At 37.8% G+C, this 13,726-nt stretch overlaps 1 protein-coding gene across 1 annotated transcript; it reads left to right on the top strand.

Annotated features, from left to right (window-relative positions):
• Window positions 1-2,705: 2,705 nt before the first annotated feature.
• LOC128895106 (uncharacterized) lies at window positions 2,706-9,157 on the top strand. The gene is made up of 3 exons (XM_054157388.1): window positions 2,706-2,834; window positions 8,277-8,321; window positions 8,612-9,157. The coding sequence occupies exons 1-3, from the start codon at window positions 2,730-2,732 to the stop codon at window positions 8,825-8,827; spliced, it is 366 nt and encodes a 121-aa protein (XP_054013363.1). The 5' UTR covers window positions 2,706-2,729; the 3' UTR covers window positions 8,828-9,157.
• The last annotated feature ends 4,569 nt before the right edge of the window (window positions 9,158-13,726 follow it).

Here is a 13,726-nt window from a genome sequence, read left to right as displayed (position 1 = left end):
AATGTACTTATAAGAAAGAATATTCACAAAGGGATTTTAAAGAAGCCTACTCGAAGAATAAATAATTGAAATTGTTCTTAAACACGTTCTAATACAAATAATAACAGATATAATTTTTGTAAATGATCGACGTCTGTGTTTCTCTTGAAATAAATCACATGTGATTTAATTCAAATAAATAAAGTCAAATTAAAAACGGAATCTGCTTTGAAGTTAATGGCATCTGATCTTGGATTACAATTCCATTAGTAATTCCTGTTTCTATCAGTATTACCTATAAGTGAAAGGGTGTTCCATTTGAATGAAAGATACCACTTCAATCTGGTCATTCATTAGTAAACTGTGGATTTTTATGCAAAATCATATTTGTACAGATTCAGATAAGGACGTGGGTTTAAATGAATGTGTTATCTTGTAAACAGTGCAACATGTAATTTTTTATTTATATTTTGTATACTCTTGCACTTATGCACATCTTTATATATTCTCATTTGCTCTCAATGCATCAATCAGAATGAAATATTTTCTTCTATGTAAAAAGAGCACTCTTCCACCACACCTTCTGTAAATAATTTTCCTTTGACCCAGGAAGATGCACCCAAATATCATCATCCTACTGAATTTTAATAAATAAAAAACTATTTAATCTGTTCATTCTTTAAAATTAATTATTTTCTGTAAATGAAATAGAGACCTTCCACCGCACCTTTGATAAATAGATTTTCTTTGATCCGTCTTTGAAAATGCACTCAGACCACGTCACTCCACTCACATGTACCTTCTCAAGGGGTTAAGACTTTTCAAAATCTTCAAGAAAATCGTCTTTGAGATTTTTCCAGAGCCCCGCGAGTTACTGTTCATCGTTCGTTACAAAGGTGCACGGTCGATGACTTCCAGAGCTCGTCTAGCCTCTACTCTTTCTTCGCGTGCATCCCGATGTCATCCGCGTCGTCGAGCCAGAGATTTCCACGCGTTACGAGCAAACGCGCGTAATTCCACGAGTTACGACCGTGTCGAGTTTCCTCTTTCAGTGTTTCGCGACGAACGTCTGCACTTATGCTGCCCGTCTTGCGACCTCTTTCGCGCCTCTCCTTTTTCCCTCGAACGATTTATTTTCCATTATCGGTGATGCATCGATAGATGGATTTAATGATAGCTGTGGAACCGAGATAAATCGGTATGCATTAGATGGATCTGCTTTTACTCCCGATCTCGGAGTGGCGTCGGCGATCGGGTCTCTTGGAAGTAGTACGGGTCAACGTAGGGAGAGACATGCGTTATTTCCAGTCCCTCCTCTAGCCTCGGTTGCGCTGGCTTCGATATAGAACTCAATATCAGAAAATTTTCCGTTTGTCCAACAAAAATTCACAAACATACACCTTTTTCGAACCGTTTTAGGTAGATTCCGTCCCTTAACCCTTTACACTCGAAGGGCGACTGTCTTTGTTTGCCTTAAATTTCTTTAAATCTCGAATTGTTTATAGCGATATTGGTTTATAAATATAGCGTGCCCCGTAACTAGTGGTACAAGCGAGTAGGGAGTGATTCTATGTGAAAAATTGAATCGAAAATATAGAATAATTTTTTTTCATATGACGTTTTATTTTCGAAAAAAGGTAAGTTTGAAAATTTGTTGAGTATGCGTGTACTTGATTCAGCTCCAGTTCGACGGATCTTACTTACTGTCCTATCTCACTGTTCCGAGTAGAGAGTACTTCCGTACTTCTTGCAATGTTTATAGATATCGTCAATATGATGATATTTCTTACATCGATTTTACGGTTTTCGAGATACTATGAGCATGGCAACTTGTAGCAATCGGGACAAATGTTCAAACTTACGTTTTTTCGAAAATAAAACGTCATATGAAAAAATTTCATTTTACATTTTCGTAATTTTACGTTTAATTTTTTACGTAGAATTACCCCGTACTCGCACCAATTACCACCAGTTACAGGACACCCTGTAGTTTCCTATGCTGTAAACTGGTACACATTGAAGTAGTAGTAAGATATTTTATTTCTACGACTCTCCAATCATAGTAGAAGAAGATTTAGGCGTCCAAATTGTTGACTCTCTGTAATGAAACTGTCGTCGATTGCAAAAGGTTAATTCCCTAGGAAGGGAATTGACATGACGATATTCCCGAACAATCTGACTAGCCAATCCCGATTAATGCGTCTGTCATTGGGCCGGTCTCGTCACCGTGATCAGAGATCTCTCTCGATCGACGGGGTCCTTCGATCAGCCTAGCGCCAGCGCGCGCGCAATTCCCAGTTCAGGATCGTGGGACAGGATCGTCATAGTTGGTAGCGTCTGCGTTATTAGCGGTGGCAATTGGAGTCGAGTAAAAGATGGGGGCGCTTGCGCGAGAGATCAAAACCAGCGGGTTTCTCTGTCGCCTGGGATGATGGCTCGTGGCCCGCCTATTGATCTTGGCCAACGTGGCACGTTGGAACGAGGCGCACACTCTCCTGTATACCGCTGCTCTTGCCTCGTCCTGCCTCGACTCGGCTTTGCTCGTCGATGCTCCAGAGACCTCGCAGGGGCTGAATGATTCGCCAACCATCGAGACGGACGCAAGAACACCGGGGGACGTTCCTCAGCGCGACAGCCCCCTACTCTGTGGCCACCAGGACGTTATGTCAACCGTACTCCTAAAGTTGGGGTCCTAGTCTTCTAAGGTCTCATGCAAGAGACTACTAAGGTGTTGTGTGACATATACGTTCATGATGGCTAAAACTAGAGGCTTAATTGCGAAGTTTTTTCGTCTAATTTGTTTTATTATATTAACCCTTTGGGTGCCAACGAGCGATATATCGCTGCTCGGAACTGTGAGTGCTATTACTCATTAAAAACATTAATTTTGCTCTACAAAAATGACTTTAGAAGAAACAACTGAAAAGATTCATTTTAATAGATGATAAATTATATTTATTTACCAACAAAATTCAAGTTCAAGTTTTTTGTGAAAATGTTTTCTTTATACAAATCTGTTTTTTGTTACAACTTTAACGTTTTATTTTTATTTTTTTAGTAATAAAGGATGTCTAACATGTTTTTAATATTGTGTAAAAATTTCACGAATCTTAAAATAAAATTAACCGAAATATACATTTTTGTTTACAATCATGTGCCTTTGCTTAAAATTGTCTGGTATTTCTCAGATATGAATAAAAATTTCCTCTGCCACTCAAAAGGTTAAGGGAGTACTCTTTTTTTTTTTATTATGAGTTTCGAGGTAATTTTCATGAATTTTGCACAGCCGAAGTACATGACACGTACCTTTGAAGATAGAGACGTTTATTTATACATATATAAATGCAATCTTTTATCAAATTTTCAACTGTCCTTTTGAATTTTTTGTTCAAGTTACGTACCTCCTTAAATGTGTTGCGTCGCCAATCTTGTCATGCTGCGCGGAATATCCTCAATTGTGATGAGTAGACGTGGTAACTCTTAAGATGGAGTTCTTATAGGTTGGAAGACGAACGTGCTCTGAGCTTCGTTTAGAGATAGATGTTTTCCTCCTTAACTGTGACTGGCATAAAACTTTCTTTTGGTTGAATAATTACATCTCTTTTCGAGACAACCCACTTGCAGTTTCCCTTACTATAGTGTCTAACAAAAGTATTCCGACTTTTGCCCTACTAGCTACGACTCCTCCAACAATTACAATGAAGCAAAGTTTAGCTCAAGAAGTTAACTAATTATAATAGTAGATTGCTAGAAAGGTTGCTAAGTATTAAGTAAGTTTGGTGATGGTAACAGGAATACGCTATGAAGAACTGCTACTCACTGAATTGGTTGCCTCGATTATTATAGAAGCTTCCAACTTTAATATTCTGCAATAATCAAAGTTCTACTGTATACAGATATCCTATAAACAATCATAGCCAAAAGAATTACAAAATAATGCAAATTCCTTCGTCTGGATATACTAACTCTTGAAGACTACAATATATGACATAATAACCTTTTTCAATAGTCATCGAGGATGAGTCCTAAAAAGCTTATTCAACACTCGCAGTTATAATAATGGCACATTATATACGAGCAACGTAAGCTTCGTGCTCAAGACTACCACAGCCTTAAAGTCTATAACCTCTCATGTCCAAGTATCATTGAACGTTGTCACCCTTTCCCTAGCACCACTCAACCAGGTGTTGATTGTAATACCTAGCCATCCCCATGTTATTCAATTTATCGAAGATATTTCAAGTCCTATTCATCTTTGTTCAAGCAGAGTTAAGGACGTTTTCTCTTGGGTTCTTCGTCCTGGTGAGGCTATAAACAACAACACCACGTTGTCTAATCTGTACACCCTGTATACACGCGATGGCGAACAAATGACTTTCGGCAAAACGTGTAGAACGTGTTCGGTGATCAGCAGCCCGTGTTTATCTAGACTAATAGCCACCAACCACGTTGTTCGCAGCAATGAGTTTAGCTGCTCGTTTTAACCCCTAGACGACTGTAAGCGCACTGGTATGCTCTCTGTGGATTGGCCATTGCCACCGTAAGTGTGGTATGCCATGCAGATTATCGGCCGACATTAATACCAATACTGGCGATATTCATTTATTTTAAGTTTTACTGGTTACTCATAGCTGCTATCAGCGAATAAAATATTATTTTTGTGTGTTCGTGCCGCTGTTATTGATACGCATCGATACTTTCGTGCGGGAGTTAAAATAATAATATTGAAAATGACACTCTGTTGTTTAGTTTTTATGGTGTGTATAGAATATTAGGCATCTGTACAGAATTTAGAATATTAGTAAAAAAGGAATTTTCAGTATATGTTTCACGAACAATGGTGATTATATAATCAAATAAGTTTTCTTATATAATAATATATTTGAAAATAAATTATAACTTAAAAACGAAAATTTCAAATAAATTTCAAAGAAAACGTATGCTGTTATATACATATTCTCTGTACTACACTAACGATCAAAACATAGCAGACAGATTTTTAAACGGTTCAAAAAAATGGAAGTTTTCAACCGATTGAAATTAAACTCTGTAAGGAGTAGTTTTGTAGTGTCTTCTGGGCGTGTGTAGAGTTCCATGGGCGAGGGTTGATGCGAAGGGGTTAATTAACCCCCCCTAAAGGTGAATGTGTAGAAAAACGCCTCCTAGAAAAATTCAAAAAAACCTTTGGGGTGACTCTCCTTGATGCCCTCTACAAAATGCACCCTTTGAAATCCTTCTCGGACAAACCCACCCCCTTTAAAATCCACAATTTTTGGACGATGGTCTCGATTTTAGACTCAAAGCATTCTATGGACTCTCCTGATCCAGAAAATGCCATCACCCATACCTATGCTCCCCATAGGCGCCCTTTGGGGGGGGGGTGGATCAGCCTGCAAATTTTCAACCCCCTTCGTAAAAAAACACTTCCACGGATCGAAGGGCGATGAAATTCACTATGTTTGTTCTCGATACGTTAAGGATGAATGCCCAGAAGGTACCGTTTCAAAAACTGCCCCCGGAGCTGAAGGGAGGGGGGGCAGAGGTAGGGGTGGTCCACCCCCAAGTGAAAGGGTTGGAACGTTGTTTCGTTCTATGGATCACATGTCCAACAGTCCAGGGCATCGGGCTGACACAGTTTTGATGTATTTTTCCCGCGTGAATAGCAATAAAATATGAAAATGTTGATTCTTTTCAAAAACTTGCTTCCAACTTCAGGCCCATCTGAAAGGTGAACGAGTAACCCCACGTCAACATTAACCCCACGTTAACCCCTTCGCATCAACCCTCGCCCATGTAACTTTACACACGCCCAGAGGACACTACAAAACTACTCCTCACGGAGTTTAATTTCAATCGGTTGAAATCTTCCATGTTTTTGAACCGTTTAAAAGTTTGTCCGTTAAGTTTTGATCGTTAGTATATAAGAAGGTCAAGGGAAAAATGTGTAAACAAAAATGGAATAAAAATTGTTATAATAACGAAAATAATTCTAAGCAAAGTGGAAACATCCGATAAAAAAATTCTTCCTTCTGCAAGGCTGATAGAAGATTGTTTTACACTTAATTTGATCAGAAACCTTGATTTTGAACTTCTACTATGTATTTTATTAAATGTTCTTATAACTTTTCTTCCTATTTATGAACTTTTTCTCCTACCACTCGTACATTGTATTACTTCAACGTATTCGTTATTTAGTTTCGACCTTTTTTTTTTGTTACCGTGGTGGAGGGGAAATCTTCGAAAAGACACCCCCAGATGTTGTTGGTGGGTAGTATGGGATTTCTACCCACTAAAACCCCTCCACCACGGCCCCCCGGGGCGGGACTCTACCGGAGGTAATACTTCGCCCCGAGGGGACCACCTCGTACTACACCAGTCCCAAGGCGGCCGCCTTCCACAAGGCCCTCATAGGGGCCTATTCCCACGATGAACCCCCCCAATCCTGTCCACAAGGGGGAGGAGGGCCCTACCTAATACTGCTGGCCTCCTTCCCGGCGTTGAGTTTGTAACAACTCCACGCCGACGGAGAGGGAGAGCAGCTTCTGACTTCCTCCAATGGGCCCGGGCCCAGAGGGAGGTACACCATTGTACTCTATTGGGCCACCATTGGGGGCCCATCACCCTCGCGTGTTCAGTACTTCCCGGCGACATCAACCATGAGGGGGCCCCCGCCTAGTGATCAGCAGGGGCCCTTATGCCTCCTCTAGGGAAATTATGCCCCGGGAGCGGGTGTTTCTTACCCCATGGCCCGGGCCACGGCGGTAAACTCCCGATATTTAGTTTCGACCTGAATGGAGTCAAAATACTCAGTCGAAACATCAACAAGGTTTATAACAGTCCTGGAGTGCCTGTGTTTCAGAGCGATGGGTTTTGCTTTGTTAGGAAGATTTTGTTCCGAAGACGATGAAGTATCCCTTGGTGTGAAGTTTGCGTTGAAGCTGCAAGTTCTACTAATAAGAAACATGCGCCGGAGGTTGTCCCCGATTTTGATATAACTTTCCGAGTTTGCAGAACGACTAAAATAAAGGATATGTATTTATATTTAGGATTTTCTTTTCAATTATAAAATACGCCTTCCATTCGTAGTTTCCTTATTAATATAAATATAAATGTATACTCCTAGATACTTGGATATATTGAATTATTATATTCAATTTAGAAATATATATATATTTTTTTTAATGTGGAGTATGTATACTGTGCATTAAAAATTTAAGAATATATATTGAAAAATATAATAAAGAATTTGCCACATGAAAAATATTCCTAATTTTTTGTTTGTATATTCTTCAATTTTTAATTTACAGTATATGTACTTCACATTCAAAATAATATAATATACTTTATAAATTTGAATTAAATTGTATCCATTATTACATATTTCTGGAATCATTTAACATAACATAAGAAAAGTGATTTCTTAATAAATTACGTCGAAAAAAAGAATATAAATTTGTTTAAATACCTACGCGTATCTCGAATAGATCTCAGTGTAGCATTAGAAGATGAAACTTCGGACGATAGTTTCACCCCTTAAACTTGAATTGCAGCGGCTAAAGAAACACATTTCTCTCATATTTGGCTGGTCTGCAACTCCGCAAAGTTTCACCAAAATCGGAGAGTATGGGGATGTTCGTTGCAACTTCGGCGCCAAATGCTTTGGCCGTTCATAGTCAACTGTGAGTGACGTCATAAACTACCCCAGAGGACAGAAAACGCGTGCCAGCAAGATTAAACGCGGAATAAAGCTGTTGGACAGCTAGACCAGTGATTCTTATCCGCTGTAGCCATTCAGCAGCGAATTTTACGAATTTGTACTTTTCATACAATTTGTAATTTTTAAATTTGCCGAATGGATAAAGGATTTTTATTAAAATGACAGTGATTTGTTCCACTACAGTTTCTTTGTTTATGTATTACTAATATCTATTTACCTACATTATTGTAGGGATTATTGTCAATTTTACCTGACAAAGTGGGCGTTGGCCCAGAATGGTTAAAAAACACTGGTCTACAGTATTTGTTGTTATTTCTCAAAAAATAATTATATTGAAGTTATTTGAAAATTGATAGATCACGGTCTATATGAATCCTTCTGAATTATAAATTAATATTTAATAGGTTTACTCCCACTGGTATTTAAGAGTCAAAACAATTATCACTTAGGAAGCCCATGCTTGTATTGAAACAGTCTCGACTTAAGAAATTTATGGCTTTTTAGGATGTGTGATTGATAGTCATTTTTTATTATTCGAATTGTTGTGCATTCAATAGAATCTGACTATATTCTATGACAGTATGTTACAGTCTCGAGTCAAGAGGTTGATGGCTTTCCAAGGCATGTGAGTGATCCTCATTTTTGATTACTAGAATTGTTAGTGCGTTAACCATGCGATATTTAACCGCACGTGAGGTACTTGTGCATACAATAGCGTCTGATAATATTCCATGACAGTCTGGTTCTTCCCGAATGCCTTATTTTCACCCTATGGTGCATTTCCCCTAACAATCACCTTTTTCCGATTGGTCCCTTGTTAAATAGTGGTGGTACATCTACTTCCTCATTTCAGGGATGTAATCGACAGTACGTGTGTGCCAGTGCGGCAGTGCTACTAATGAAGTCTTGTTCTAGGATTCCTGGAAGTCATCCTGCGAAACAATAGATGTCCCACCGACAAAGCCCTCGCATGTGCTGAGTGCAGCTGTCCAAGAGTCCCAGGTTACACGGTGGTCTGCAAGCAATAGACCTGAACCTTCAAGGCATGAGGTTTTCGAAGCTCCCTGCTTAATTTGCGCGGTAACTGCATTGAAGGTGCAACTACTCCGAAGTGTCGCCAGTTTCTACTAAGTTCGAAGCGAAATGTTTTGCTCGCTCATGATCACTTCTCTAACTGTGAATGACGTTACGGGCTTCCTCCTCTCTTACGATGTCACTGCGTGAAACCGTATTTGAGAGATAGAGGATATGTGTCAGCGCAATTGCACAAAGTGACTTTTAACCACTCTGCTGATAACATAGTACATAAATAAATATATGGACACTTGCCACCTTCAATGAATAATCGATGTACACTGTTAATCCCTTCAGACCTGGCGTCCACAATTGAGGACGCACAATTTAAAACTTACATGAAGAAAGCCCAGTTTTCCTCGAAAAATTCACTGTTAGAATTTTTTCCATACTAATTTTAGTCCAAGTTAGCCCTAAAAATTATTTAATGTATTTTACATTAGTACGTGAAAAAAATAATTCAAGTCTGAAAGGGATATTATTACTATAAAACCTTTTATTGGAAAATTCTAATACGGATGTGTATTTAGTAAAATTTATTAATAGACCGTGGGTGTTCATGCATTTGTAGGAAATGAAAATACAGAAAAATCTACGAGAATGCAAAAATATATAGAGTATCAACAATAATACTTGTTTTCCAAAGTTCATTAAGATATCATAAACAAATATTTATACGAAAGTTTATTGGTGCTCCTACTTACCATATTTAAATTTATGTTTCATCAATACTTAATCAAATATATTTATTAGAGAAGATTTATAATGATACAAAAACTATTATAATGATAAATAGTAAATGTTTGTTGATTAGAATAATGAATTGTATTCATTCCTCCCATATTCTAAGCATGTATTTAAAAATAATCTATTATTTAGAATATTATATAACGATAGATCATTCCCTGAACAATGTTATACGCTTGCAAAAGCTTGTCCTTTTTCCGATTTCAGACATTTTTGCAAGGAATCCTTTTAAATCAACATCACTGTCAGTGCCACTTATAAAAGTTACTAAAGTATGTAATTAAAATTCTTTTGAATAATCTCAATGATATCCAAATAAAACATGTTTCTTACTCCGTGTCTGGAATTATAAATATCGCTCACGTTTCAAAAATATTTATATACATAAGTTTACTTTAAAGGCATCCTTACTTTCTTTAAACAAATCATTTTCTTTCACAATGGTTGAAATCTAGCTAAAATACTTCAGATAATAATTACATTGTGATGTACCATATTGCAACGATTGCTTTAGTTTTAAAGTATCGCTATTTTTCACCCATTGATCAAATAGTTGAAGCTAAAGAGCATTCTTTTAGTCGAAGTTTTTTCTTTTCCATCGAGGCCGAAGTCTCGTTGGGTCTACGACAAAGTTTCAACTGCGGCTGTGTCGTTTCAGACCGAATTCGGTGGCTGGGATCGTCGATGTACAACTGCTGTCCTTCATTTCATAGCCCCTAACCTGGCTTTGCAATATAGCACGACACGATTCAGCGGGGTTCCGAGGCGCCCCTCGTTCTCCAGGAATTCGTGTCTCTCATAAATAAGATTGTCTAATCTAACACGACGGAGGAGCTGGAATAACCGTGAATCACTAATTAGGACACTTTATTCGAACCATTGAACCACTCCGACGTGGTTCGGAATTATTTAACTTTGGGAATTATTAAATTTTGTTATATAGTAAAAGTTAAGTTCTCAATCAGTATGCTAATGAGTACGGTAATTAAAAAAGAAAAAATATTGAATTATTCCTTGCTGTGTTAGGAGCTACTGGTACATCTGCTAAATTATGCATTTTTAATTATTGGAATTTTCACAGCAACGAAACTACATATATTTGTCATATTTGATGAGAAATATTTGTTAATTTTAAAAGAAAAATATTCGACGTTTTGTTTCTCAAAATAATTTCGTAATGAAGTCTAATCACTGAAATTAATTACTTGATGTAATATCATTAACATTTCGTTTTATGTAAGTGCATATACCTTTTGGCTATGTTTAATATATACTGTCATATTCTTTTGTATTATAAATGCATAAAATCTCTGCAGTTTAACAATAATTCTTTCATGCTTGGTGTGTGTGATCGACAAGGTAACGAAGAAGCATGCAGTGATTCTACGACAGAGTTGAAAATTTCCGACTTCTAGGTAAATTAGTGACTGAATTGTGCACTCTAATTTCTCTATCCTTCTCGAGGAGGCATTAATTCTTAAGTAGCCCCCCGGTCGTAGTAAACACTGATGGTAATTGCCAGCAATAAATACTGCATAAAACAGAAGTCCGTGATGTTTCACCACGGTAAGTTAATTTAATCTTCGTGTAACTGTTTAAGAATTAAATAAGTAGCGAAAATTAACCGAAAAAAATGCCCAGAAAATTTGCGGTAGTGGAAGCTGTTATACATTTTTTCCGCGACGGAAAAAAGACGAATTTTATACGGATGACCTGGGTGAAATTAAATTAACATAGGTCAAGAATAAATAGTTCTTCATTCTTAGAATACAAGGATGAAAATTCTGCTGAATGCATATTTGGACAAGAATTTCCCTCTCTCGACATTTCGATAAAAATTGCTAAGTTTTCTTCAAGAATTATATTAACTATTAATATAAATAATGTTTCGTTACTGGGAATTTATTAATGGAGAACAAATTCAACATTAACTGAAGTGCATATTTGATTTTTGTTCATGGGAATAATTAAGAAACTTGATAGTGATGTATAAAATATGAAATATTGGTACTTATTAATTTTGGGTGTTAATTATTGTTATGTTTCTAGTGTTTAAACAATTACTTATATGAAAATCATATTCTCAATTACATGATTTCAAATACATGATCTCAATTATACCTATGTATAGACACGAATATCCACACTTCCATTAAATTTAATATCGTCATTGATTATGTTTGCTCAAGTAAATTCAAAATTCGTTAAAAATTCGATGACGTCGGTACGCTGTGGGATACAATTCAAGCTCAACCGTAAATTATCGACTCGTTCATCGGTTAGCTACATAATAGATATTAGAACGTCGGCAAGCTCTGCACCTACCAGGTGTCCAGATAGCATCTGGCGCTGGACTATATCTGCTCGACCATCCGATTTTACTCGACCGCGCGTTCGCAGCGAACGATAAGACTTCCGGTCATTACAAGGATTTTGCCATCCAGGAAAACGTGAACGCCATAGAACTTCTTCCCTTTCCTCTCTGGAGCTCCATGCGCCTCATGCATGAGCCTGTAATAACAATTTATCTCGAGGAATAATCACTTTCCACTGGGAAGTAAATGAAACCGCACTGATTAGGAAATTGCAAAAAGGAAACATTACGTCAGGTCCCTGCGATATCGCGGCCCTTTTTCCGCGCACTGGAAATTTATTATGCGGTCGCGTTACTTTAACATATTTCTCACTCGAGGATCGCTTTTAGGACGAGTCAAATTTACAACAGCGAAGTGAATTGTTACACCTAAGACGAGTACAGTGGATATAAAACGTGTAAGTCCAACTTCCTTCGTTTCAAGACGTGAAAAGTTTACGCTTCTATCAGGGATGAAGTGTGATAGAGGTTTCTAAAATAATCATGGTGTACAGATGAGGTGTACGGCAATAATTCTATTATGAATTTACATTTTCTTGATGTTGCGAATGTAGGAATATAATACATGGGAATAATTAAGAAACTGAAACACAAACATATAGCAGAAACATAAGATCATTTAAATAATTTTTATAGTGAATTTTTTTTTTATTTTTCTTAATAGACGACACAATTTTTGATTTATTCTATGTTACTTACCTTACAAATATGAAAGTATGGACATCGTCTGTTGTTTTCGGGGATTTTTATAGTAGCTTTGTCATCGTAGTAAACAATTATGTTGAACGTGATCAAAAATGGCACACCAACAGAAAAATCTTTTGAAGGAAAACAGATGATATTAAATAACAATATAAACTGTCAAGCTGATTTATATCGGATAGAGTGGACATATTTGTAAACAGAAACAGGTTACAGTAAATTTAAATAATCCAAAATGGTATCTTCATGAACTTTGTACAAAAAATGTATGCACTCAATTGAAATGGCCTGTTGGATCTCGTCCTCCTGGAAATCCTGTAAAGTATGTGGGGAATGAGGTGGAGTGGGCATTGCCGGAGTGAATGAATACAGCATATTGAAAAGAATGGAAGTGACTAATATTTATTTCAATTTGATTGAGAAACTCTACTCTAAAGGGCACCGGCAGTAAAAACACCCAGTCAAAGGCTAGGAAAAAGCCTGGTCCCTGATCAAATAAAACAATCTTGACTCTATATATTTCGAACAAAGGGATAAAAAATAATGAACAAAAATATAAACATATCTAACGTTGCTGCAATTGAATGATCATTTAAAACTAATTTTAACGAACGCGAGAGAGCACTTTTACCGCAGCCGTAGTCGAATGACGCCTTGTAGACGTCGTAGCAGTTCGACGTGATCCAGGTGAAGAAGCGCTCTGACCCTAGAACGCCTGCACGGCTAGCCAGATGGGTTAGTTGAGCCGATCGCCGAACTGCGCCGTTCTCAAACTGCACGCAGTTAGCCGACTGAATTCTCCAAAAGATCGTCGAGCCGTGCACACCACGACAGCACACTTGCTTCTCTTTTGCAGAACCACGCACGAAACCCAATACATCCGACAACGCAAACGCCACACGACCAAGACTCGTGTCGATTCACAAAAGGGAACTAGCTCGTAGGAAAAACGCTCTTTTCCAAGCACCGTCGATGGTTTGAATGACCCGTGGGCCTCGTCTCCGTCCTTTCCCCTCTCGCCGATCGCGTCGGCGCACTGCAGCGTGGCATTTTCCTTATGCCCTTTTCCGCGCGGCGCCCAAATTCAAATAAGGCCATTCGAGCGCTATACACAAGCGTTCGCGTCGAGAATA

Source organism: Hylaeus anthracinus, unplaced genomic scaffold (assembly GCF_026225885.1).
Source record: "Hylaeus anthracinus isolate JK02 unplaced genomic scaffold, UHH_iyHylAnth1.0_haploid 4, whole genome shotgun sequence".
In the NCBI taxonomy this organism is placed as follows: domain Eukaryota; kingdom Metazoa; phylum Arthropoda; class Insecta; order Hymenoptera; family Colletidae; genus Hylaeus; species Hylaeus anthracinus.
This window is presented reverse-complemented; position numbering and strand designations above follow the sequence as displayed.